General features: G+C 38.3%; 1 protein-coding gene across 11 annotated transcripts in view; it reads left to right on the top strand.

Moving 5' to 3' along the window:
- LOC101605199 (delta-type opioid receptor) overlaps window positions 1-24,657 on the top strand; it is a 307,172-nt gene that overhangs the window by 243,962 nt on the left and 38,553 nt on the right. For 4 of the 11 annotated variants that reach the window (XM_045149488.1, XM_045149498.1, XM_045149490.1 and 1 more), the window contains 3 exons: window positions 148-210; window positions 6,953-7,129; window positions 9,333-9,383. In XM_045149488.1, coding sequence (XP_045005423.1) covers window positions 148-210; window positions 6,953-7,129; window positions 9,333-9,383 — 291 coding nt within the window. The remainder of the gene's footprint in view (window positions 1-147; window positions 211-6,952; window positions 7,130-9,332; window positions 9,384-24,657) is intronic. The other 7 variants (XM_045149489.1, XM_045149493.1, XM_045149495.1 and 4 more) reach the window with 3 other exon arrangements.

The raw sequence follows: 24,657 nt of genomic DNA on the forward strand, positions 1-24,657 counted from the left end.
CTGTGACCATTTCATGTTGGCATATGCTGCACTGCAGACATTTAATTTGAAATATTTTTTGGTTTGCCAATTTGCAGTTTTTTTCCCCCGCAAGAATAACATTTTAATTTTTTATGCTTTTCTGTTTTTCCCTTTTCATTTTCACAGAAAAAGAGAGAGAGACTAGATGGTGAAAACATTTATATCAGACATAGCAATTTAATGTTGGAGGTTTGTATGAACTTGAAGCTTATTTCAGTTGGTTGCCTGGAACCTTCTGCATTCCTTGCTGATCCCCCTTCCTTCCTTCTATGCTGCATTTTGTTTTGCATGCCATTGCATGAAAGAATTCTAGGTTTAAAATGCTTTTGCATGTTGATAAACATGAAAATCCGCAACCACCTCTCCTAATTCTTTTTAGTTTCCATCGCTCATACTATCTAAAAATATATGATTGGAACTCCCTCACCGTATCACGGTTCCACTCTTTTACCCACTTCCAGAAAGTTCAAATATCCCTGCTTAAAAGTTCCTTAAATTTTCCAGTATTATAAACTTCTGTGTCCCAAGAAGCAGGTTTACTTTTTTTCATTTTCTGAACTGAGAGAGAATGAAAAAGTAGAAAAAGTTATTATAATTCAGAATGGACTTAAACTATTAGATGTAACAGAAAATTACTGAGGAAAAGTCAGGAGAAAAAGTAAGATACAAGAAAGAAAGAGCTTAGCATGTAATGAGTAGTGACTATAAGATGGTTTAATCATAAAAATAAGCCTGTGAGTGTCAAAGTTTTATTTTAAAGATGAGAAAATTGAAGCTTAGGGAATGTGAGTAATTTATGGTGACAGAGTTGGTAAGTTGGTGAGATTGGGATTTGAGTTAAGAATTATATAACTCTTTTAAACTACAGTTTTCTATTCAGAAATAGTAATATACACCCTGCTATAGAAATTTTAAGGTCATTTTTTCTATTACATTGAATATTGGTAATATTTTTACCAAACCTATACAGCTATACTTTATTTGGCCTAAGGCTCCATATTGCATAGGAAATGTAAAACAAATTGGAGACTAGAGGAACTCTATGGGGAAAAAAATAAGGAAACTGGAATTATTCCATGTGGAAAAAACAGAGACCAAGGTAGTTTATACATCAGAAAAACTCTTATATAGAAGTTGATGGCCATATTATATAACAATTCCATTCAAGGCAGAACCATAAGAAATGGGTATAAACTCTTACACAGGGATTTAACCACAGAAGAAATGATGACCATGGTTTCTAGCTTCAGGAAGTTTACAATGTAGGAAATGGAGGAGAGATGAGTAAAGAAAGAGCAATAACAGTTACAAGTTATCAGAAAAAAAGAAAACTATAGGAAATAAATAGTGTGCTTTTCTAGTAAAGAGGATTTCCTGTAAGATGTCAGGGAAGAGCTGAGGAACTAGCATTTATTATTGTTGTTCCTTTTTATTGGCTTTCAGACACAGGGTCTCTGGCGCTGGCTGGTCTAGAGTTCTGCATAGCAGGCTGGCCTCCTGTTTATGCCTCCTGATTACAGGGAGTTACAGAGATGTGTATCACCATGCTGGGGGAAATGGCATTTTAATTGAGACCTGAAAGATGACCATATATTAAATGTGGTAAATATTTCCAAACTGAGAGTCTGAAGAACCTTTAAAAAACAAATCTCTGGCCAGAAATGATGACTAAAATCACCGTGCCTGGGAGACAAGAAGGGAGGATCAAGCAGTCAAGGTTATTTTTGGCTATTTAATAATAAATTGAGGCCAGCTTGGGCTACACGAGACCCTGTCTCGGAAAGAAAAAAAAAAAAAAAAAAGCTGGGCATGGTGGCATATGCTTTTAATCCCAGCATGCAGGAGGCTGAAATAGGAGGATTGCTGTGGGCATGAGGACAGCCTGTGCCTACAGAATGAGTGTCAGGTCAGCCTGGGCTAGAGTGAGACCCTACCTTGAAAAAATAACAAACAAAAAAATACAGAACAACAAAAAACAGATTTCTGGTTAATATCTAGGCTCTATGAATTGTTTAACCTCATTTCATTTTTGTCAATACCTATATTTTGAATGCATACTATGTGCATAATACATTAATAAAGATAAAAATTATAGCCCACCTGTATTAATCATATACTGAATGGTAGACAAAATACCAAGTGCTTTACATGTGTTTTTCTCATATAATAGACATTTTCTAAGACCAGACACTTGTATATTTCAAATTTGGAAACTGGGTCTCTTTATTTTAGCCCATATCTCAGACTAGAATCATCTTGTCTTGGGAGATTAAAAAGACAATAGATGTCAGTTGATCTTCTTAGCAGTGTAATATCACCCAACTATAAATATGTATAACTCCTGACTTCCTCCTGACTGGAACCTACGGTGCCAATCATATATTTGTAATTTGTTCCCGCAAGATGTGTTATGGCTTCTGAGATTCACAAACTTCCTGTGTGTGATGTGTTTTTTTTTCTGACATTTTACTGACGGCCATAAGAAGGAATACTCAATAAGTGTGTGTTTGAAATTAAAACTACTAACTGTCTTTGAAAGCATTTCATATTTAATGAAGTGTTTGGTTTGATTGCTGCTAAAATTATAAGATGTTATGCTTCAGAAATTACTTAACCTGACATAATGTGACCATCATTCCTTAGTTATTATTTAAAAAAAAAAAGTGTCCCTCCCCACTAAGGAAGTTTTCTCAAGTTATCTGTCAACTTAACAGTTATTATTTTTTCAAGCATCCCTCCTCCCCTTCTCTCTTCCCCTACCTCCACTAATGCTTTGTTCTGGCACAAATAAGGTCGAGTTCATTTTTAGATGTACCGCCTCCTCCTCCATCTCCCAGAGAGAACCTGTAGCAAATGTCTATGACAAATTCTATTTGGAACAAGTCCCTTTGTGATCTTAATTTTACTCTGTGCCCCCACAGGTTTCCAACAGAGCCAGCTAAGAAGGATGGAGACAGCTCCCTCAGAAGCTACCAGTTTTATCAAGAAATTAGTTTTCTCAGGTTCCATACCAATCAAAAGCTAGGCAAGAAGAGTTACAATTCACTAGCCTGTAACAGACTAACTCAGAGTTGTAGGCTTACTGTAGCATCTCTTACTCATTTTTGTTATGCTCCATTAATACTTTAAATTTTTAATATTTATTTTTATTTATTTATTTGAAAGAGAGAATGGGTATGCCAGGCCCTCTAGCCACTACAAACAAATTCTAGACACATGTGCCACCTTGTACATCTGGCTTATGTGGGTCCTAGGGAATTGGGTCCTTTGGCTTTGCAGGCAAGTACCTTAACCTCTAAGCCATCTCTCTAGCCCTCATTCATACTTTCAATCCTCCCAAATGTGCTAAGTTATACATGACCCATACAAATTTGATGTCTAGTGAGGAGCTGGGTCACAGCAGTTTATATGACTGGTGGGTCTCAATTGCTCAGTCCAGTACTGGATCTTTGAACTTGTATATGCTTTTCTTTAGCTAGTTAAATGTGCCTTCCTTGCTTTCAGCTACAACAAAAGTACAAAGTGTTGTTTCACCTGGGGGAAACCCACATACATAAGATATACCTACATTTCTTTTCAGCAAGCAAGATACTCTTAAAAGGGAGCTGTTTGGGGGTTGTTTTCTTTCTTTCTTCTTTTTGGTTTTTTGAGGTAGGGTCTCACTCTAGCCCAGGCTGACCTCGAACTCATGGCGATCCTCCTACCTCTGCCTCCCAAGTGCTGGGATTAAAGGTGTGTACCACCACACCTGGCATCTTTCTTTTTTAAAAAATATTTTATGTATTTATTAGAGAGAAAAACAAACACAGAGAGACGGAGATAGTGAGTATGGGCACATCAGGGCATCCTGCCACTGCAAATGAACTCCAGACACGTGTGCCCCTTTGTACATCTGGTTTTATTTGGCTACTGGGAAATTGAACCCAGGCTGTCAGGCTTTGTAAGCAAGCAAGTACCTTTAACAGCTGAGACATCTCTTTAACACCTTGGGGTTGATTGTCTTTGCTCTCAAAGCAAATATACATATATCAACCTTGCAAAAATAGAAAAAAAAACCTAGTAAATGAATTTTAGGAACAGATATCTCCAGAATCAAAACTGTTCTCACATATATCACTGATTCTATGTTATTTCCCTGTGATAAAGTTTTATTTAGTAGAAACTTGTCATATCCTCAGAAGAACATTTTTTAAACAAATTTTATCTAAACAAAATACATGAGACATAAAATGTGACCATTTGTGTGTCCACAAATCCAAAAAAGGACTAATCCCAAAATTCACACATCATATTAGGAGATATTTTTAGCATTTTTCTTTTCTCAGATACAGAGCTGCTCTGGTATATAATAAACATGAAACTTTTTGTTCTCATCAAATCATGGGCTCAGAATATTGTGATTTCAGGCTCAAACTTGTGAGGTTTTTCTTTTTCATGTGTGTATATGTGTGACTTGTTGGACAAAGAATATTTGAATCTTTGTCTTCAAGTTAAACTTACCAGACTTTTTTTGGTCAGGTATCCTTTGAAAAAGTTATTTACATCCAGGTGTGGTGGCACACACCTTTAATCCCAGCACTCGGGAGGCAGAGGTAGAAGGATTGCCGTGAGTTCGAGGCCACCCTGAGACTCCCTAGTGAATTCCAGGTCAGCCTGGGCTAGAGTGAGACCCTACCTCGAAAGAAAAAAAAAAAGTTATTTATACCTTTTTTACATAAATCTGAGTATTTCTAGCCTATGCTTTACTAGCCTTAGTTTTAGTCATATCTCTCTCTCTCTCTCTCTCTTAGTTTTAGTCATATCGCTCTCTCTCTCTTTCTCTCTCTCTCTCTATATATATATATAATATATATAACATATATAATATATATAATATATATAATATATTGCTGTTATGAGTTTAGCTGCTCTGTGCTCAAAGCTGCTAGAATGACTCAGTTATTTTTAATTATCAAGGAAATTGATAAGGTATTTGATAAAACTTTTGTTATCATTCTCAATCCATTAAAAATTATTGGAAGCATGTCTTAATGGGCAGGGGAGTAGCAAGGCTGTTGAGCAGATCAAATCCAGGGCCTTGTGTACTCTAAGTAAACACTGTATGCTACACCCTTAGACCCAGAAAGTTCCCATTTTGAACTGTATTAAGGGATGAAATGAACTTACTGGGGCTGGAAGTCATAACGCTTTTAGTTTGTAGGAATGATATTGACAAATAAAAAACCATTTTGGTATATTTTTTAGATGTAGTAGCAATTGACTTTTGACACTGGAACTAGGAATTTTAGTAATACATTCTTTTTGCTTGGTTTTTTTTTTTTTTTTTTTTTTGAGGTAGAATCTTGCTCTAGCCAAGGCTAACCTAGAATTCATTATGTAGTTTCAAGCTGGCCTTAAACTCATGGCAGTCCTCATACCTCTGCCTCCTGAGAGCTGGGATTCAAGGTGTGTGCCACCATGCCTACCAACAAATTCTTTTTTTTTTTTTTTTATAATTTTATTTATTTATTTATTTGAGAGCTACAGACACAGAGAGAAAGACAGAGAGAGAGAGAGAGAGAGAGAATGGGCGCGCCAGGGCTTCCAGCCTCTGCAAACGAACTCCAGACGCGTGTGCCCCCTTGTGCATCTGGCTAACGTGGGACCTGGGGAACTGAGCCTCGAACCGGGGTCCTTAGGCTTCACAGGCAAGCGCTTAACCGCTAAGCCATCTCTCCAGCCCAACAAATTCTTTTTTTAATACTTACTTGATGAAAGGTAGAAAGAGGCAGAGAGAGATAGAGAGAGAATAGGCATGCCTATTCTCCAGGACCTCCAGCTACTGCAAATGAACTCCAGACACATGCACCATCTTGTGCATCTGGCTTTACTTTAGTACTGGGGAATCAAACATGGGTCCTTTGGTTTTGTAGGTAAATGCCTTAACCACTACACTATCTCCAGCCCAACAAAATTTTTTTAATTAATTAATTTATTTTATTTACAAGCAGAGAGAGATAGAGGAGAGATAGAATAGGCATGCCAGGGCCTCCAGTCACTACAAACAGACTCCAAATGTATGTGCCACTTTGTGCATCTAGATTTACATGGGTACTAAGGAACCTAACTAGGGTCATTAGGCTCTGCAGGCAAGTGCCTTAACCACTGAACAACCTTTCCAACCCATAATAAATTCTTCTTTTGTATATTTTTATTTATTTGAGAGCAACAGAGACAGAGAGAATGGGTGCATCAGGGCCTCCAGCCACTGTGAACAAACTCCAGATGCATGCACCACCTTGTGCATCTAGCTTATGTGGGTGCTAGGGAGTCAAGCCTTGAACCAGGGTCCTTAGGCTTCACAGGCAAGCGTTAAACTGCTAAGCCATCTCTCCAGCCCCTATAATAAATTCTTATATCAAAAGTCTAACCACTTAATAATAGAGAAACTAAGCAGTCTTTAGTAGAAAGAGGTATACTGTGCTATTGCAACTCTCCAAGGTCAGCAGCCAGTGGTGGAAGCCAAAATCCCACCACATCCATCATTCAGCAGTCTGTATTGCTATCTCCATCCTGCCTGGGCTGAGCCTAAATCAGGCCTTATGATGCTGACAGTAATTGAGTCAAGGGTTACTTTCTTGGGATGAGGAGCTGGAGATCTGGGTTTGTGTCATATTGGGAAGAAGAGTTAAGACTAAAGAGCAAGCTCTTTATGGGCAGTATAGCTGCTGTGAGCTATGGGATTGTGATGCTACATCGCATCCACTTTGTTCAAAAGAAAAATGAATCAAACAATTCTACAAGGTATTGGAATGGAAAGTAGGGATTTGTAGTGCCTATCCTGGATGTGATGTGTTTTCTGCCAGTGCCCAGTCTCTATAAATGGATGCCCTTGGTATGTTTTTTGTCCTGATTATTTATTTGTTTTGCATCCTTGCCCTCTCAATTGTAGGATTTAGACAAGAGTCAAGATGAGATCAAAAAGCATCATGCCAGCATCAGTGAGCTCAAGAAGAACTTCATGGAATCTGTACCAGAACCGCGGCCTAGCGAATGGGACAAGCGCTTATCTACACACTCCCCCTTCCGAACTCTGAACATCAATGGGCAGGTCCCTACAGGAGAAGGAGTGAGTACTTTTTCCATGTGACTGTGAGACTGGATGAAATAAATGTTTTTGTATTTTAAGATTCTATATCTGAGAGAAAATTTAGAACTTAAATTTGGCACAGTGGTGTCTCAACAGTTCGTTGCTGTTTTCAGGCATTAATAATCAAACACTTCCTTTTTAAGTCATATATACAACTCAGTTCAATTGTGGGACCCATTTAGACCTACTAGAAGACGGTTAGATTCTGGGAACTGGCTCTACAACTGCATACTTCCAGCTAGTGTGTGTTTATAAATTGACCACAAGCCAGTGGAGCTTTGTTTATATTCCAAATGGGCCTTCCAAGACCAGAAAGTTTGCTAAATTTAGTAAGGTCACAATTGGGAAGGAATTACATTTTTAAAAAACTTTATTTGAACATTTGTACACTTTAGAAATGTCTGGAATGATCACCCACAACTAGATAATAAACCAAGGAGGCACATGAGACAGAGAATAAAAAGCATCAAGTACTAATGATTATATTTCAGCTTTTGAGAAACAAATTTATCTCTGTCTTTTTTCCAAGATAGTCACTGTTAGAAGAGGCTGTAGATCCTGTCAGGGAATGCTTTTTTTTATGTTGGCATTACCTATGTTAGAAATCCCATGCCAGAATAAATAAGTGTGTTTAGTGAAAATATCTTGAATGTTACCTTGAACTCATTAAAAAAATCTTTATATTTAGCCAGTATAATTTATTTATTTAAAATCACAATGTCTTAATGACTGGTCATATTTTTAAGTTATGTGTTTGCTCCCCCCTGCCATAGCAATTCTAGTTCAGAAAGGCAAAATGATATCCTCAGTAAAAACATGAGGTTTATCTAGCCAGAGTGGCATGAGCCTGTAGTTCCAGCTACTCAGGAAGCTGGAAGAGGAAGGAGGATCACTTGAGTCTAAGAGCTCAGGGCAGAGCTAAATAACATAATGAGACCCTGTCTCAAAACAAAACAAAAACTTTAAAACATTTTTTCAGAAGTCTTGATAAACTATCCATTTTTGGTTTTTTTTTTTTTTAGGTAGGGTTTCACTCTGGCCCAGGCTGACCTGGAATTAACTATGTGGTCTCAGGTGGCCTTGAACTCATGGTGATCCTCCTATCTCTGCCTCCCCAGTGCTGGGATTAAAGGCATGCGCCACCACCACGCCCGGCAAACTATCCATTTTTATGACTTAGTTTCTGGAACTGGAGAAGGGAATAAAAGTTGATCCCCAAAGAATAGGGTTTTTTTTTTTTTTTTTTTCAAGTGATTGGACTTAGCTAACAGTTCTCCAAACAAAGTTAAAGCTGTTTCACAAGTGAGACTGGACCATACCTAACTATGGACAACTGAGTAGTTTCCAGAGATGATAGGACTGGCATTCCTGTTCAGTGCCTCCCAGCCTCATCCTGGAAGTAAACTGTAGCGTGAACTTTGAACTGGAAACATACCACCACTACTTTCTAGGTGAGACCACCACTCTCAGTCAGATAATTCATTTTGGAGTGTCTTTAGAAATAAGAGGTCCAATGATAGTTATGGTTTGATTGGACTCAGTGGGCCTGGCTAATCAAAGCTCAACTGAATGTTTTTGAACAAATCATTTATCTTGTTGGACCTGCTAATGGAGATGATCTTTAATGTCCTAACTAACTCTGAAGTACTGCAAATTAAAAAAAGTAGCTTGTTGCTTTCTTGCCCATTAACCCTATTGCAAACAGTAATGGCATGTTTTTCTAGAAGCTTTGTTTTAGACTCTGTGCAAGTAATAAAAGCTGCTCAGCTACTTTGAAAAAGTAACTTAAATAAGATTGTTAAATTTGTATTGGTCTCCATTTCCAGAAAATATGTTATGTCTTTAAATAGAAACCCTTGAGAAATCAGCTCAGGACTGGTCTTGGGATGGCAGTGTCTCTCTATGGACTTTAGAGAAATGACTTTTTGCAAACTAAATTAAATCCATGGGGAGTATGTGAACAACTTTAGCTTCATATGTGTATTTATACCTCTAAATGAATAGTGGAATAAATAAGAAGTGTGCTGTGATAATCTTTTATGTTGAGATAATTCTGTTTTTGGCATATCCCATTTATTATAAGTAGGATAATATTTCTGTTCTCTGGGGGTACCTCTCCCACCTTTGACAACATTGTTGCAATGTGAGGCAACTGAATGTTATGTAATTTGTGTATGACCAGGTGAAGAAAACCTCTATGCTCCCCTTGGAAAGAAAGGTTGGTGGGCCCGAGGTAAAGCTGCTGATATGACTTGTGCTTCTCAGTCAAAATTTGCTCCTGTCATGGCACTAAGCACAGAATCCCCTAGAACTGGACAGCTGCTGATTTTTTCTTTTCTTTTGGCTATACTAGTAAATTCACACCCACAGCCTCTTGGCCTAACACACGTTCATGGCTGCAGCACCTGCAGTTTTCAATTTGCTTATTTCGGCGCATGGCTGATTGAAAAAGCTGCATGAAGATGTAAATATGTATTTAGAGAGAAAATGAATTTAATTATACCCTATTCTTTTTATGTTGTCTTTCTTCTCCCACCTTATTTTTCTTTGAAAAATCATTATAATTTTGCATCCTGTCTTTTTCTGTTTTCTTTTTGCTACCAGTCCCCTAGCTACTTTCTCCCTGATACATATCACTTAGGGGTGTGCAAAGAACCAATGTTGAACTTCCAAACTGATCAGAGAAGGCTAGCACAACTAAGAGAACTCAGAGCCAAGTTTTTCCTCTCATAGATAACATCTGTCTTGACTATGTATAGCAGAATATAGAATTGTGGGGGGAGAAAGATTCTCAGCTGGACAATTGGGAAAAAATACTTTCCTTAAAATTGCCAAAAGTATTTCCTAACTGTAATGTATAAACCTTCATGATGGTCATTATTATTTTTCATCATGATTCTGAGAGTACAATTTTTGAGATCTGTAGGTAGGGGTATTTTTCTTTCTTTCTTTCTTTTTCTCCTCTCTTTTTGGGATAGACCTTGGAGGCACATTGTAAACTGTCATACTTTTTGCCTTTATTTTGCAGTATTTTACATGTGCAAAATTAAGACTTATTCACCTGAGCAAAATCTAATTCTCATACTGAACTATTGCATTTTTGACTCTATATGAAGAGATATGAAGATTATTTTTTATATTCTGCCATTTAATTTGAAATAAATTAACTTTTCTATGGCAGGGAGAATGCTTTATTATTCACATTACCCAATTTATTGATGATTGGTAGCACTAAAATAATTAAAAATAATCCAAATTTCATATGTGAAAAAAATTCAATCATGAATATTTTCAAAGAGGAAATTAATAATCTAGCTAAGGCAAGCCAAGCAGTCTTTGGCCATTTGGGTATTCTGATTATTCATTTATTTAAAAAAAAAAATTGGGGCTGGAGAGATTTCTCAGTGGTTAAAGGTGATTGTTTGCAAAGCCTGACAGCCTGGGTTCAATTCCCCCAATACCCATGTAAAGCCAGATGCACAAAGTGGTGCATGCGTCTGGAGTTTGTTTGCAGTGGCAAGAAGCCCTGATGTACCCATTCATTCTCTCCCTCTCTCTATGCTTGCAAATAAATAAAAATATTTTTATGTTGAACACCCTACTATGTTATAGAAACTTTGCTAGGTAAATGGCCAAAATAAAGTGGAGCTAGCATGAAGAGTGTCCAAAAGGTCTTTCTCCATCCTTTGCACATCCCCGAGTATCACTTTTGAGCATTTTCCATCTGTCATTTTGTTCATCTTTCTCTGTCTTTCTTGATCTTCTACCGTGAAAGCAGACACAGGAACGTGCTCTGTTAGTACAGGATGAAGAGAAACTTAAAAGGCAAGAGAGATCTGCTGAAAGAGCCTTGCCCCAGCAAGAACATGAAGAAATTCTTCCCAAGGTTTCTATTCCAATCCCTGAGGAACACAAGTCTCTCAAAAAGTGCCACCTCTACCCTAATACTTTTCCATCTCCTCGTATTCCTTTCATGATGTCTTTTCTCGTGGTCCTTGCATTGGCAGTTTGGTGGTTGATCTTTCTGTGATTGGAAAACAGGGTGCTCATCTAAAATGCCAGGACTAAAACTGTTGGAACGTTTGTCCTTGGCTTCAACCGTGTATCGCCTGTGTACACAATGCCTCTGATCTTGTAGTTCACTGGCATAGGGGAGCACTTGTGATCATTTTTCTGTCAATACTATATTGATCTTTGTAGAGTATATGTATTGTGAGGAAAAAGGAGTAGCAATGGATTGCCCAAGCCAGCTTTTCTGCACTGAAGTTTAACACATTTAGACAAATCAAATTTAAGCATATAGCAGGTTGGTACTTTCCTGAGAGCTATCCTGCATGTTCTTACTGTTGGCTGTTGCTGTGTCCTCATTTCCAGTGTCTCACACACATCTGGATATTCACTGAAAATATTGGATGAGATATTTTCTCAGTGTTCTATAGTCATTTATGTGGCATGGGCTCTGTGGTTTAAGAAAAAATTTAACTTCCTATCCTTTCAAAAGCCTTAAAGTGTTAAAGTTTTAATTCATAAATCCATAACCACTCCTTTTCTTAGAGTATCAAATCAGTATTTCAAAGGCCTTTTCTGGAAAAGGGCTTTTGACATCTGTGGCCTTTTTCTGAATGTTTCTAATCTGAACAGTGATAGATAACTTTATCCTGCCTGGTGTGTAGATAAGATCTGCAAAGGCTAAATGCTGTCTTTTCATAAGTAAATTGTTGTCTTAGTTTAGCAAAATGGTGCTGGTGCCCCTTGGCTTCCAGCCAGGGCTGAATTTTTCAGATTTCTCTACCTGTCTTTAAAAGTCCTGGAGTACAGATTTATTCAAGATCTATGTATAAACATACACCTTTCTCTGGATTAAAATACTGTGCTTTTTCTCTAAAGCTTAAGTAATTATAAGAAGCAATATTTAACCATTATGGTAAGCTTCAAATATATTTTGTTTCCTTGTACTTCGTAACTGTTTATTCTTACCCTTGTGTTGAAATCAATTGTTTTTAATCAATGGCTTTGTGAGTTAAAGTTCACTTGTGACAAGTATGTGCCCACTGTCTGCATGTTGATTTATGAGGATTCCCTGAAGTACATTCGAGCACTCCCTTTTCAGAATGCAACTTGGATGCCTAGCCCGTTTTTTTTTAACCTTAATATTAACAAAACCTTGCATGTAGCTTGCTTTTTATAGCATTTAAATGTACCAAGCTGAGTGGTTTGGTTACTGTCTCAACTATTTGTTTTGAACTCTGAGTTCATGAGGTCATCAAATTGAGATTATTATGTTTTGTATTTCTTCTCAATGGTTTTCCATTGATGAAACTTTCTAAATAAGACTTTTTGTTTGCGAAAACATGCCCTCAGAGTGAAAAAAAAAAAAAAACCAGTAAAACCAAGAATCTCTTCTCCTTCAACATCCACTCGTATCGCTCCATTGTCTCTATAGACATATAGATGTAATTCTCTGGTATTTATTGAAAACTGCTACTCTGTTAACATAGAGTTTTCCAGAAAACTATGAAAGAAACAAGGACCAGGCTAGATTTTTTTAAAAATCTGGTGTGCATGTATAATGTTCGTATCATAAGCTCTGTGTATTTATAAGAAATATTTTGTAAATAAGCATATTTATTAACTGCCTCATAAGAACAGAGAGATTTCAAGGCCACCTGACATACTGCAAAGCTATTTTGTAACTTAGAAGGTGATAATCATAAGTGTGCCCCTTTCTCTGTGATACAAATTTCAGGTTTCTTTAATGAAATAACAAATGAAGCTATAGCATTGGTTGCATTACTTTAAGTCTTTTTTTTTTTTTTAAAAAAAAAGGAATTAAAAAGAACATAATCTTAGAATTTTACTAATACTTTTATAACTGTTTCAAAACACATTTTCTGGAGTTCCAGTTTTCATCCTTGTACACAAATTTTTTTTAATGATTGTAAACTTCACCCTGAATCTTGTTTCCTTTTGAATTGGAGATATTTCAAATCCATTAAAGGTCTAGTGTAAGCCAACAGTACTTTTCAGTTTTCTGAAGTATAGCAAGAGTCCTGAGACCCTTACTGGCAGTCAAATAAGCCATTTCTGGTCTTTTTTGCGGGGGAGGGTGTTCCAATGTAGGGTCTCACTCTAGCCAGGCTGACCTGGAATTCACTATAGAGTCTCAGGATGGCCTCGAACTCATGGCGATCCTCCTACCTCTGCCTCCCGAGTGCTGGGATTAAAGGCGTGTGCCACCACACCTGGCAAAGAAGCCATTTCTTTTGTAAATAGTGTAAGAACAGTTCAGAGAAAAACACCAAGCCCTTGAATTGAATGACACTGTGCTATATCACCTCAAAACATAAACCCATCATAGTTATCAGAGGAAAAATACTGGACATTCCAATTTTGTTAATGCTGCCAACACTTGTAACATGAAGCTGTAACTAGTACTACTTTCTTCCCCTATTTCCTTTCATTCTCGGTACCAAAGGCATATACAAGTACCATGTATTGGCTTTGCCCTGGTTTTGCTTCTTAATAGCAATTCAGTAAGTTAAAAAAAAAAACATTATAGACTAAAACTGTCAATACAGACTAGTGTCAAGTCTTGTAATTTTGTCTTGCTTTTCCCATGAGTCATTTCCAGAGTGATATGAGAATTCACTTAACTACTTTTATGGAACTTAATAAAATGCAGACAGATCTACATCATGACCATGAATCTGTAACATGTTTCAGGAACCAGAGGCTCTAATTGTTCAATTCTTGGTATTTTGAGGGCTAGAAAGATGGAAATTAAGAATCAGACAGGCCAGGCATAGTGGCACAGGCCTTTAATCCCAGCACTTGGGGAGGCAGAGGTAGAAGGATCACTGTGAGTTCAAGGCCAGCTTCAGATAACATAGTGAATTCCAGATCAGCCTAGGCTAGGGCAAGACCCTGCCTGTGTTGGGGGGGGGGGGGAGGGTCGAGGAAAAAGAATGGACACATAGTTGTGGGATTTTTTTTTTTGAAGTAAGCAATTAAATTGCTCTGTTTATTTCTGTCTTTTCCTTGTTGATATTTGACTAAGAATTTAAACTACAAAGTTAAAAGAGCCAGGTGTGATGGCGTATGCCTTTAAATCCCAGCACTCGGGAGGCAGAGGTAGGAGAATCGCTGTGAGTTTGAGACCACCCTGAAACTACATAGTGAATTCTAAGTCAGCTGGGGCTAGAGCAAGACCCTACCTCAGAAAAAAAAAAATTATACATATATATATATATATATATATATATATATATATATATATATATATATATATATATATATATTACCAGGCTGGAGAGATGGCTCTGTGGTTAAGGCACTTGCCTACAAAACTTAAGGACCCAGGTTCAATTCCCCAGTGCCACATAAAGCCAGATGCACAAGCTGATGCATGCATCTAGAGTTTATTTGCAGTGGCAAGAGGCTCTGGTGTGCCCATGTGCTTTTTCCCTCTCAAATGAATAAAATATTTGGAAAATCTTGACAAATTTATTCTACTCTTAATAAATTCAGCCTTATATAATATGCTCGGAGCATACTTGAAAAGAAATGCCTTGTCTATTTTAGACTTGTCTTTTAGCCACTTTTGTGTTCTACCATTTGGAACATGAAAGATTCCATTTGTAATGTGTACTACTTGTTTATGGGGTTTTTTGGTTTTCTTTTTGTTTTTTTTGTTTGTTTGTTTGTTTGTTTTTTTGGTTTTACGAGGTAGGGTCTTGCTCTAGCACAGGCTCACCTAGATATTCACTAGGCAGCCTCGAACTCATGGCAATCCTCCTACCTCTACCTCCCAAGTACTGGGATTAAAGGCGTGCGCCACCACACCCGGATATTTATGTTCTTAGTAAAAGCTTTAAAGAGGAAAGGCACTGACTGTTGACCAAATGTAGAATGGGGATTATCTGTGGAGTAGATCTCCTATTGTCATCCTAGAATCTAGTAAGTTTCTTAAGTCCCTTCTGTAATAATTCCTGTAGATAAAGAAAACTTTACTAACACTAAACATTAGAAAATCAATTTCAAAAAGAAATTCTATTTAGAAAACATTATCAATAAAAATTTACACTTAAATTGGACATGGTAGCACATGCTTTTAATCCCAGCACTCAAGAGGCAGAGAGGATTGGTGTGAGTTCAAGGCCACCCTGAGACTACATAGTAAATTCCAGGTCAGCCTGGGCTAGAGCAAAACCATACCTCAAAAAAAAAAAAAAAATTCTACTTATACTTTACCCAGTGATTTATGGAGAGGAAATAGAAAAGGCAAAAACACTATGAGGCACTTCCTTATCGTTCCTCCCCACAGAGTTTTGAGTAAAGATCTACAGAGCTTTTTTGCAGAGTTAACTCCCTGTTACTTCTCATGGAAATTATAAAGTCCCAAACTTCTTCAAAGCATTCTCTGCAGCTTTGAGAAAGGCTTTTATATTGTAAATATATACATAAAAATTTCATTTTGGGCCTGGAGAGACAGCTCAGTGGTTAAGAGTACTTCCTGTGTAGCATAGCACCTGAGGACGCCTGATAGACCACTCAAGTTTAATCCCCTGGATCCATATAAACAGCTGGCCATGACCACATGAGGCTGAAACCCCAGTCCCATAGGAGAGTATAGACTGGAGAACCACTAGAGCTCACAAATAAATGGCAAGCCCTGGGGGCAGAAGAGCAATGGAACTGGCCACCTGACATTCCCCTCTGGCCACTGCAGGCAATTGTACTCTGCTGCAAGCAAGCACATGGAACACAGCATGGGTGCAAACACATGCATACACCACACATGCAACCCACACACATACAAGCAAAAGCAATTTTTTAAAAAATAACATTCAAACTACCTCTTTGTTTGTAATCTTGATGCTAGAAACTGAGAAACTCATTTTTTCTGTTTTGCCTGGTATATGGGATTACCATATCTACCTGTCTGATATATCTCTCATGCCTTTGGATCTCCCTTTTACTAGAGCAGAATAAGAAACCCATTGAACTACTAGGAAAAGGCACCTAGTTAGGATGGTTAAAAAGGTATGGTGCTAGTTAGGAATCCATATAGGGTTGAACTAGCAGAGAAGGAATAGTGTCTGTGATCAGCAATTATCATTTGTGGGGGAGGGTGTTATTTAGTAAAAGAAATTCTGTCATACTAGAAAGAGAAAACAACGAGAAAGTGATGAACTTTTCCCACACATCAGAAATACAGGTCAAAACCTAAATGACTTTAATAACAGCCTGACTATATGACTGGATGGCAGCTTGTTGAGGAAACACACCTTAGGAGTGGTTTTCTCAGATTTTGTGATTGATAATCTTTCCAGCCATGTCCAACCTCCAGCATGTGAGACACATCCCACCACATGCAGCAAAGGATAGCTATAAATGTGGCCCAAAACAAAATTGTAAATTTACTTAAATCATTATGAAGATTTTTTAAAATTTTGTTTATTTATTTATTTGCAATCAGAGAGCAAGAAAGATAGAGAAAGAATGGGCACGCCAGGGCATCCAGCCACTGCAAATGAACTCCAGATGCATGTGCCCCTTGGGCATCTGGCTTACATGGGTTCTGGGGAATCGAACCTGGGTCTTTTGGCTTCGCAGGCAAATGCCTTAACCACTAAGCCATTTCTCCAGCCCCATTATGAACATTTTCGAAAATTTTTTGTAACTTGATTGTGTGATTTTATTTTTATTTATTTATTTATTTATTGGTTTTTTGAGGTAGGGTTTCACTCTAGCTCAGGCTGACCTGGAACTCACTGTGCACTCTCAGGGTAGCCTCGAGCTCATGGTGATCCTCTGCCTCCTGAGTGCTGGGATTAAAGGTGTGCACCACCATGCCCGGTGATTATGTGATTCTTGAGCACAAACTGTAGATAACAATACCCTTGTGTCACAATGTGAAAAAAATTGGACTTGCCTGATGGTCAGTGTCCTTCCCTTTGCCATAGTTAGAATTCTATTTGGGGCTAATAACAAAATAATTCATTATTCCGAGGAGAAAATCATAGAGACCCAGATCTCTCTTCTGGTCCCAAAACTCAACAAAAGGTCAGCCTCTGACTTTTTTTCCTCTTCTGTTCTTTCAAAAAGAAGGTATATAGCTCACTGGTAGTATGTATGCTTACCATTCATAAGACCCTCATTTGATCGCCAACACTACAAAGAAAGACAGAATCCTATCTGAACCAAACACAAAGAAAAGGAAGTAAGGGGGGGAAAAAAATCCATCCATTGCCACCTACCAAGGCACACTGTGTTGTACATTGTAGTGATGCAAAGAGACAGCATGATCACATTTTAAGATAGGACAAGACCTTACTTTAACTCCTCTTTCTTTCCAACATTTGACTTTTTTGCATAGTATTATTTAAAGATTTAGAGACCATTTTGAAAATAGTATTTCAGCCTAGGCTTAAATATCTCCTAAAACAAGAGATGGCTTAGTGGTTAAGGCATTTGCCTGCAAAGCCAAAGGGCCTTGGTTCGATTCCCCAGGACCCACATAAGCCAGATGCACCAGGGGGCACATGCATCTGGAGTTCATTTGCAGTGGCTGGAGGCCCTGGCATGCCAATTCTCTCTTTCTCTCTATCTCTTTCTCTCAAATAAATACATAAAAATAAAGTAAAAAAAAATCTCCTAAAACAGATCATCATGTCTTTAGACATCTCAGAGTTTGTCCGTATACCATGCTTATATTCAGTCAGAATTTGTTTCCTTCTAGGTTTCACTTATTGATCCAGAGTAGAGGTACTGTAAAGTATTTTCCAAGCTGAGCATGATGGCACAGAGCCAGTAATCCTAAAACTCAGGAAGCTGGGGGGGAAGAATAGTGACTTGAAGCTAGCCTGGGTGACACAGTGAGACCTTGTCTCAAAAAATTAAAAAAGGGGCTGGAGAGATGGCTTAGTGGTTAAGGTGCTTGCCTGTAAAGCCAAAGGACCTTGGTTCAATTACCAAGGATCCACATAAGCCAGATGCACAAGGTGGCACATGCATCTGGAATTCGTTTGCAGTGGCTGGAAGCCCTGGTGCACCATGCTCACTCTCGCTCTCTCTCTCAAATAAATAAATAAAATATTTAAAACTTAAAAAGAAGAGGGGGCCAGGAAGATGACTCCATGTTAATCACTGAGCCTTTAACAGGCACTTGATTGCAAAGCCTCCTGGCCTGAGTTTATTCCCCAGCCACCCACATAAAGCCTGATACAAAAAGTAGTGCAGTGACAACAGATCCTGAACCACCCCTCCACACACACACGTGCAAATCAATAATTTTTGTTTGTTTGTTTGCTTGAGGTAGGGTTTCACTCTAACCCAGGCTGACCTTTAATTCACTGTGTAGTCTCAGGGTGGCCTTGAACTCAAGGCAATCCTCCTACCTCTGCCTCCCAAGTGCTGGGATTAAAGGCATTCACCACCACTTCCAGCTAATAATTAAGAGTAAGTAAGTAAGTAAATAAATAAATAAAAGAATTTTCTATCTTCTTCCACAGTGAAGTTCTTCATGTAGTTCAAAGTGACTTTCACCATAATTCTTGCCCTTGGACAATTTACTGTCTGGTATCCAGATCTTTCTTCCTTCTAGCATGATGTTCCACTTTTTCCTGTCTTTTGTCTAGATTTCCTTGTTTGACCAGCATTTCCTTTCTAGCTTGCAGGCTTACCTGTAACTTAATTAGGTCTATTTGCTTCTTTTCCTTTTTGTTTTTCTTTTCCTGTCTTGCTTTTCTGTCCTTTCCTGTCTTGTCCCATTCTTCCTCCCTTTCTTTGACTTTCTCACTCAAAAATATCTTGAAATTTTTGGTATTCCCAGCTTTTTCAAAGATAACATAGGCACCTGGATTTCTTTTTTGTTTTTTGAAGTAGGGTATTGCTCTAACCCAGGCTGACCTGGGATTCACTATGTAGTCCCAAGGGGGCCTCAACTCATGGCAATCCTCCTATTTCTGTCTCCCACCTGGGATTAAAGGCATGCGCCACTATACCCGACTCCATGGATTTTTTTAAAAGATTTATTTTTGTTTATTTATTTATTAGAGACAGAGAGGTGGGGGAGAGAAAAAGAGAGGGAGAATGGATGGGCCAGGGCCTCTAGCCACTGCAAACAAACTCCAGATGCATGCGCCCCTATGTGCATCTGGTTTATGTGGGACCTGGAGAATCAAACCTGGGTCCTTAGGCTTTGTAGGCATGCGCATTAACCACTAAGCCATCGCTCCAGCTCTGGATTTTTTTTTTTAGGTGGATGAGCAGAAATGGGATAATTTTGTAGCCTTGAATACTTCTTATGGTCCAAATCTTTTGACAAAATGGTATTACTCTTATTTTGAGGACACTATGCTACCACAGCCTGCATTTGAAAGTCTGACAATCTGACAATCTAACTGAACTTTAAGTCTCCAAATGATTTGATGTATACCAGTATAATATGATAAAATCACAGAAATTTACTTTCTATTTAGTATTTTGATTATAGTTTAGATCACCACAAAAAAATGTGTTATTATTTCTGCCTTTCTCCTCAAAACTGTGAGATTCTTAAAGGTGAGAGGCCTCGGGTTGTTCATTTTTGTCTACCATCTATTACTTTTGGATCCCTACTGCTATCTTACTTGGTATATAATCATAAAATTTGTTAAACTAGATTATTAATTACAGATGGCAGTGAACAAACTAACTTTTCACATAGACTGTCTTGTATTGAGACATAAATCTGGGCCAGATTGCTCACCATATGCCCAGTCAGTACATTCAAGTAGCCTAGAAATCTCATATCGAGCCCAGAAATCATGTCTCTCTTTGGTATTGTTACCTTCTCATTGCTGGGATAAAGCACCTGACCAAAAGCAGCTGATGGGAGGACAGTTTTTATTTTGGCTTACAGTCTAGGGGAAGCTTCATAATGGCAGGGCAAAGTATGGCATGAGCAAGGCTGGATATCACTTCTGCCACAGCAGGTGGAAAACAACAAAAGAGAGAGAGCCAGATTCTAGAGGAGCTGCCTGTGACACCCTTAAGCCCACCCAACAACACACCTCCTCCAGCAAGCTGCCACCTCTCAAATTGCCACCAGCTGTGGGGACCAGGCATGAAGAACACATGAGTTGATGGGGAACATCTGATTCAAACCACCACACTCTTATTAATCCTCTACAGTCCTTGCTTTACTTAAGCGACCTTAAGTACATCTATATAAATGGTCAGTGTCAATCTCTGTTGAGGTTTTATACTTTGGTCTAGTTAAAAGTTCTTATTCTTTATGACAGCAATCAACTATTTTAACTTTAGAACACAGTATTAAGACTGGTATATGTCTGTATGTATAAACTCATCTTAGAGTGTGGTGTCATAAAGGGAGCATTTGTGTTTATCTGGAATATACTACAAAAGGCAACTTGTTACATTCTTCTTGTGTTTCACATAATATAAAAACAGCCGGGTGTGGCAGTGCACACCTTTAACCCCAGCACTTGGGAAGCAGAGGTAGGAGGATGGCTGAGAATTCAAGGCCACCCTGAGACTACATAGTGAATTCCAGGTCAGTCTGAGCTAGAGTGAGACCCCACCTTGAAAAACAAACAAAAACAGTAACTAAACACTAAGCTGGGCATGGTGGCACATACCTTTAATCCGAGCACTTAGGAGGCAGAGATAGGAGGATTGCCATGAGTTTGAGGCCACCCTGAGACTACATAGCGAATAATTCAAGGTCAGCCTGGGCAAGAATGAGACCCTACCTCAAAGGGCCAAAACACAAAAATATAAAACACTAAATACATACAAAGTTTCTACTTTAAAAAAAAAACAACACTATGTCAAACTACCATGTGTTTTCTTCATCATGTAAATGAGAGGTCAGCTAACTGTTCCTGTAAAGGGTCAGATAGTATACATTGTAGCTTTCCAGGACCTGTAGGCTCACAACTGTTTAACTTTGCCACTAGAGAGTAAAAGTTGCAAAAACAAGACCATGAGCCAATGTGACTGTTCCATCCCAACTTTAAGATGCTGAAATTTGAAGTTAATATAATTTTGTCACTAAATACTACTTTTCGAAAGGGAGTAGCTGTTCTAAGGTGCCATTCCTTGCACAAAGAAGAAAACGCTATTTTCTTTTAACTAGTCTACTTCTAAATGTCACTGCCCAGTTTTTTCTCTTTTTCAGTGGTTAGAACTAGGACACACCAGCATCAGAGTGTGTTAAGCCCTGACACAAATGGCAGCTAGGTCCTGAACTTGGGAACTGTATGTCAACAGCACAAGCCCTGAAGAATGCTCCCAACTCTTGGGCCTGTGTCCCTTAAGAGACTGAGAATAATGACCACATTTACCCCAAATACTGCAGTGCAAGGGAGATAGCTTTGGCAGTTGTCCTATACAGGATTTCTCCTTGCAACAGAAAATTTCTGCTCAGTACAGAATGGTCCCTTAAACGCACTGGAGGAGATGCTACGCAAATGAACCAAGGGTGCAACCTTTTTTATTTTTTTTTTCTTTTTGCCTGAAACATCTCGATGCACTTCACAAGACCTGAAGGAAATGTGTAACTAGTGAGGAAGGACTTATTTAGATAAGTTCAGTCTAGTGAGTGACTGGCTTTGCTTTTTGTCTGGAAGCTGGGATTTTTCTGCAAGCTAGATTTCTCATGTTGTGATAAGACTATAGTTCCCCTGGTTTGGTGGCCTCAGTGGTTATTTTAAATGTTCCTTTTTCTGGATCCTTTGTACACATGAAATCATTCCATGGATGGCTGCCTTATAATTTTGACTCTTTCCATCTTAATTGTGAATGGTTTAAAAATTGCTGTTTTCTGATTTATGATATGAAAATTTTATTAGTGCATACTAATAAAAATAAATGAATAAATATTACTTTTCCTGTCCATTTAAAAACATAAATTTTAAGCCATGTGTGGTGGTGCACACCTTTAATCCCAGCACTTGGGAGGCAGAGGGAGGAGAATTGCCATAAGTTCAAGGCCACCCTGAGACTACACAGTGAATTCCAGGTCAGCCTGGGCTAGAACAAGACCCTACCTAGAAAAACAAAATAAAATAAATTTGGGCTGGAGAGATTTCTTAGCAGTTAAGGTGCTTGCCTGCAAAGCCTAAGGACCCAGTTCCAGCTCTCCAGAACCCACATAAGCCAGATGCACAAGGTGACACATGCGCACAAGGTCACACATACACACAAGATGGCACAGCATCTGGAGTTCAACTTCAGTGGCTGGAGGCCCTGACATACCAATTCTTTCTCTCTCTCTTAAATAAAATAAATAATTTAAAAAATTTGTTTTTCTTAACTCTAGACATATAAAAACAAAAACTGGAATTTGGCCAGCTGGGCATAATTTTCCAACCCCTGAAACAGATCATAAAACTGATTGGTTACTTGTTTTCTTTTTGTACTGTTTTGTTTATGACTAGAAATTGAAAGCTGACATCAAGATACAACTTAACTGTAATCTAAAATACAGTAACTACCACAGTACCCTGGTCTCTGTCACCTTTCCAAGTGGCTCTGTGTTAACATACTCACTGATGAAGACATCTGTCCTCCTATTTTGTTAGGATTTAAAGGGTCTGTCTCCATTTTCCCCTAGGGAATAAAGAAACAACAATTTCTAAATTAACCTTCTCTTTAGCCATGTTTTAGAGATTTGATATAAACATGGTAAAAAGAAAGTAAAATTACTTTTCACTGAACATTTAATATACCTTTATATTTCAAGCAGCTGTTCAAATTTTAAGATTAGCTATCTAAAGGAAGAATTTTTTTTCTAATCACTATCAAAGTAAAGAGACTTCTTTGCTGTTAATTAAAAGCCAATTTGAAACTGGGTGTGGTGGCGCACCCTTTTAATCCCAGCACTTGGGAGGCAGAGAAGTAGGAAAATCTCCATGAGTTTGAGGCCACCCTGAAACTACAGAGTGATTTCCAGGTCTGCCTGGGCCACACAGAGACCCTACCTCGGGGAGAAAAAAAATAAAGCCTATTTGGGCAGTATTTATGAGTAAATTAGATGATATGTTCCTTGAGTCACACCTGGAAACCAGGTAATCTGAAACTCATTCTGTAGCTCAGGCTGGCCTTGAACTCATGGCAGTCCTCCAATCTCATCCTCCCAAGCACTGGGATTAAAGGTTTATGCTACCACACCTGACTTTGAAAGTGCCTTTACTCCCTGTGTCTTGATCTTGGACTGCTTGTGGAAGAACTTCCTAACACCCCAAACCCATGTCCCTTTCACCTGGCCCAGGGTCCTTCAGCTTGAATAAGTTGTTTGTCTATTAACAGTTCAGTGAGATATTTATGCCTAAAGAAATCTGCTCAAGATTTTCTCTTTTGGAACATTTTCTTTGATATTTTTCTTACATCGCTTTGTTAATATGTAGATTTTCATGAATAACTCTTATTACAAATCAGATTCTGGCTGCTAATAGTCACTAAGGAAATGAGCCAGTAATGCTGTGAACAGACCCAGTATCAGAAAGAAGGGTGGACTCTGCTTCAGTTGATCAACAAGGAAGTGTCAGGCAGCCAGTCTTTCTGGAAAAGGTCTCCTGCTGTTCCACGCTTTCACTCTTCTCAGTGGACCCTGTTGATTATCTTCTGCTTAGTCCTAATACAGACACACCTATGTGACCTCATTTGACTTATTTATGTCTGGTTTTTGTTTGTTTGTTTTTGTTTTTTCGAGGTAGAGTCTCACTCTAGCTCAGGCTGACCTGGAATTCACTATGTAGTTTCAGGGTGGCCTTGAACTCATGGTGATCCTCCTACCTCTGCCTCCCGAGTGCTGGGATTAAAGACGTGTGCCACCATGCCCGGCTCTATGTCTACTTTTGAAAATGATTTTTTTCTAACCAATTTAAGCAGTCACTATAGTGTGTAATTGTCACATCTATGAGAAGCATTTTAACATGTTGAATTTGCCTTTTGTGTTTCTTGAAAGCACTGAACAGATCAGTAGTCATTAGCCATCCAGTATCGCTGCTCTAATCATATTGAAGATTAAGGAGTGGAGTGGGTGTGCGTCAGTGGATATGAGGGGAGCTTATTCTTGTAATTGGGAGTCAAGAGAAGGCGGTTCACTTTGTCTTACTTCACCTTGGGTAAAGCTTCTTTTATCTTACTTAGTCTCACAGCTCTAGGTCATATTGCATTATCTACTAAACCAACACACCACATTTTGAAGTGGTCTGTTTACAAGTTCATAATATTACAGTGTTTTTCCAAAGCCATATTCATTTTGATGAAAATGTTGCCACAGAAAGCTATTTTCATGACTGTACATTTTTTTCAGGAAGGGATGATAAAGCTAGTTGCCATCTAATAATCATTTTCTGTTACATTTAGTTCTGAGGAATCAAGATACTGTGTTCTAGATATCACATTGGGGTATAATGTAATATTTTTAAAGTACTTATTAAGACTTTAATCAAGCCAGGTATGGTATCACACACCTTTAATCTCAGCACTTGGAA

Source organism: Jaculus jaculus, chromosome 5 (genome assembly GCF_020740685.1).
Source record: "Jaculus jaculus isolate mJacJac1 chromosome 5, mJacJac1.mat.Y.cur, whole genome shotgun sequence".
NCBI classification, from domain to species: Eukaryota; Metazoa; Chordata; class Mammalia; order Rodentia; family Dipodidae; genus Jaculus; species Jaculus jaculus.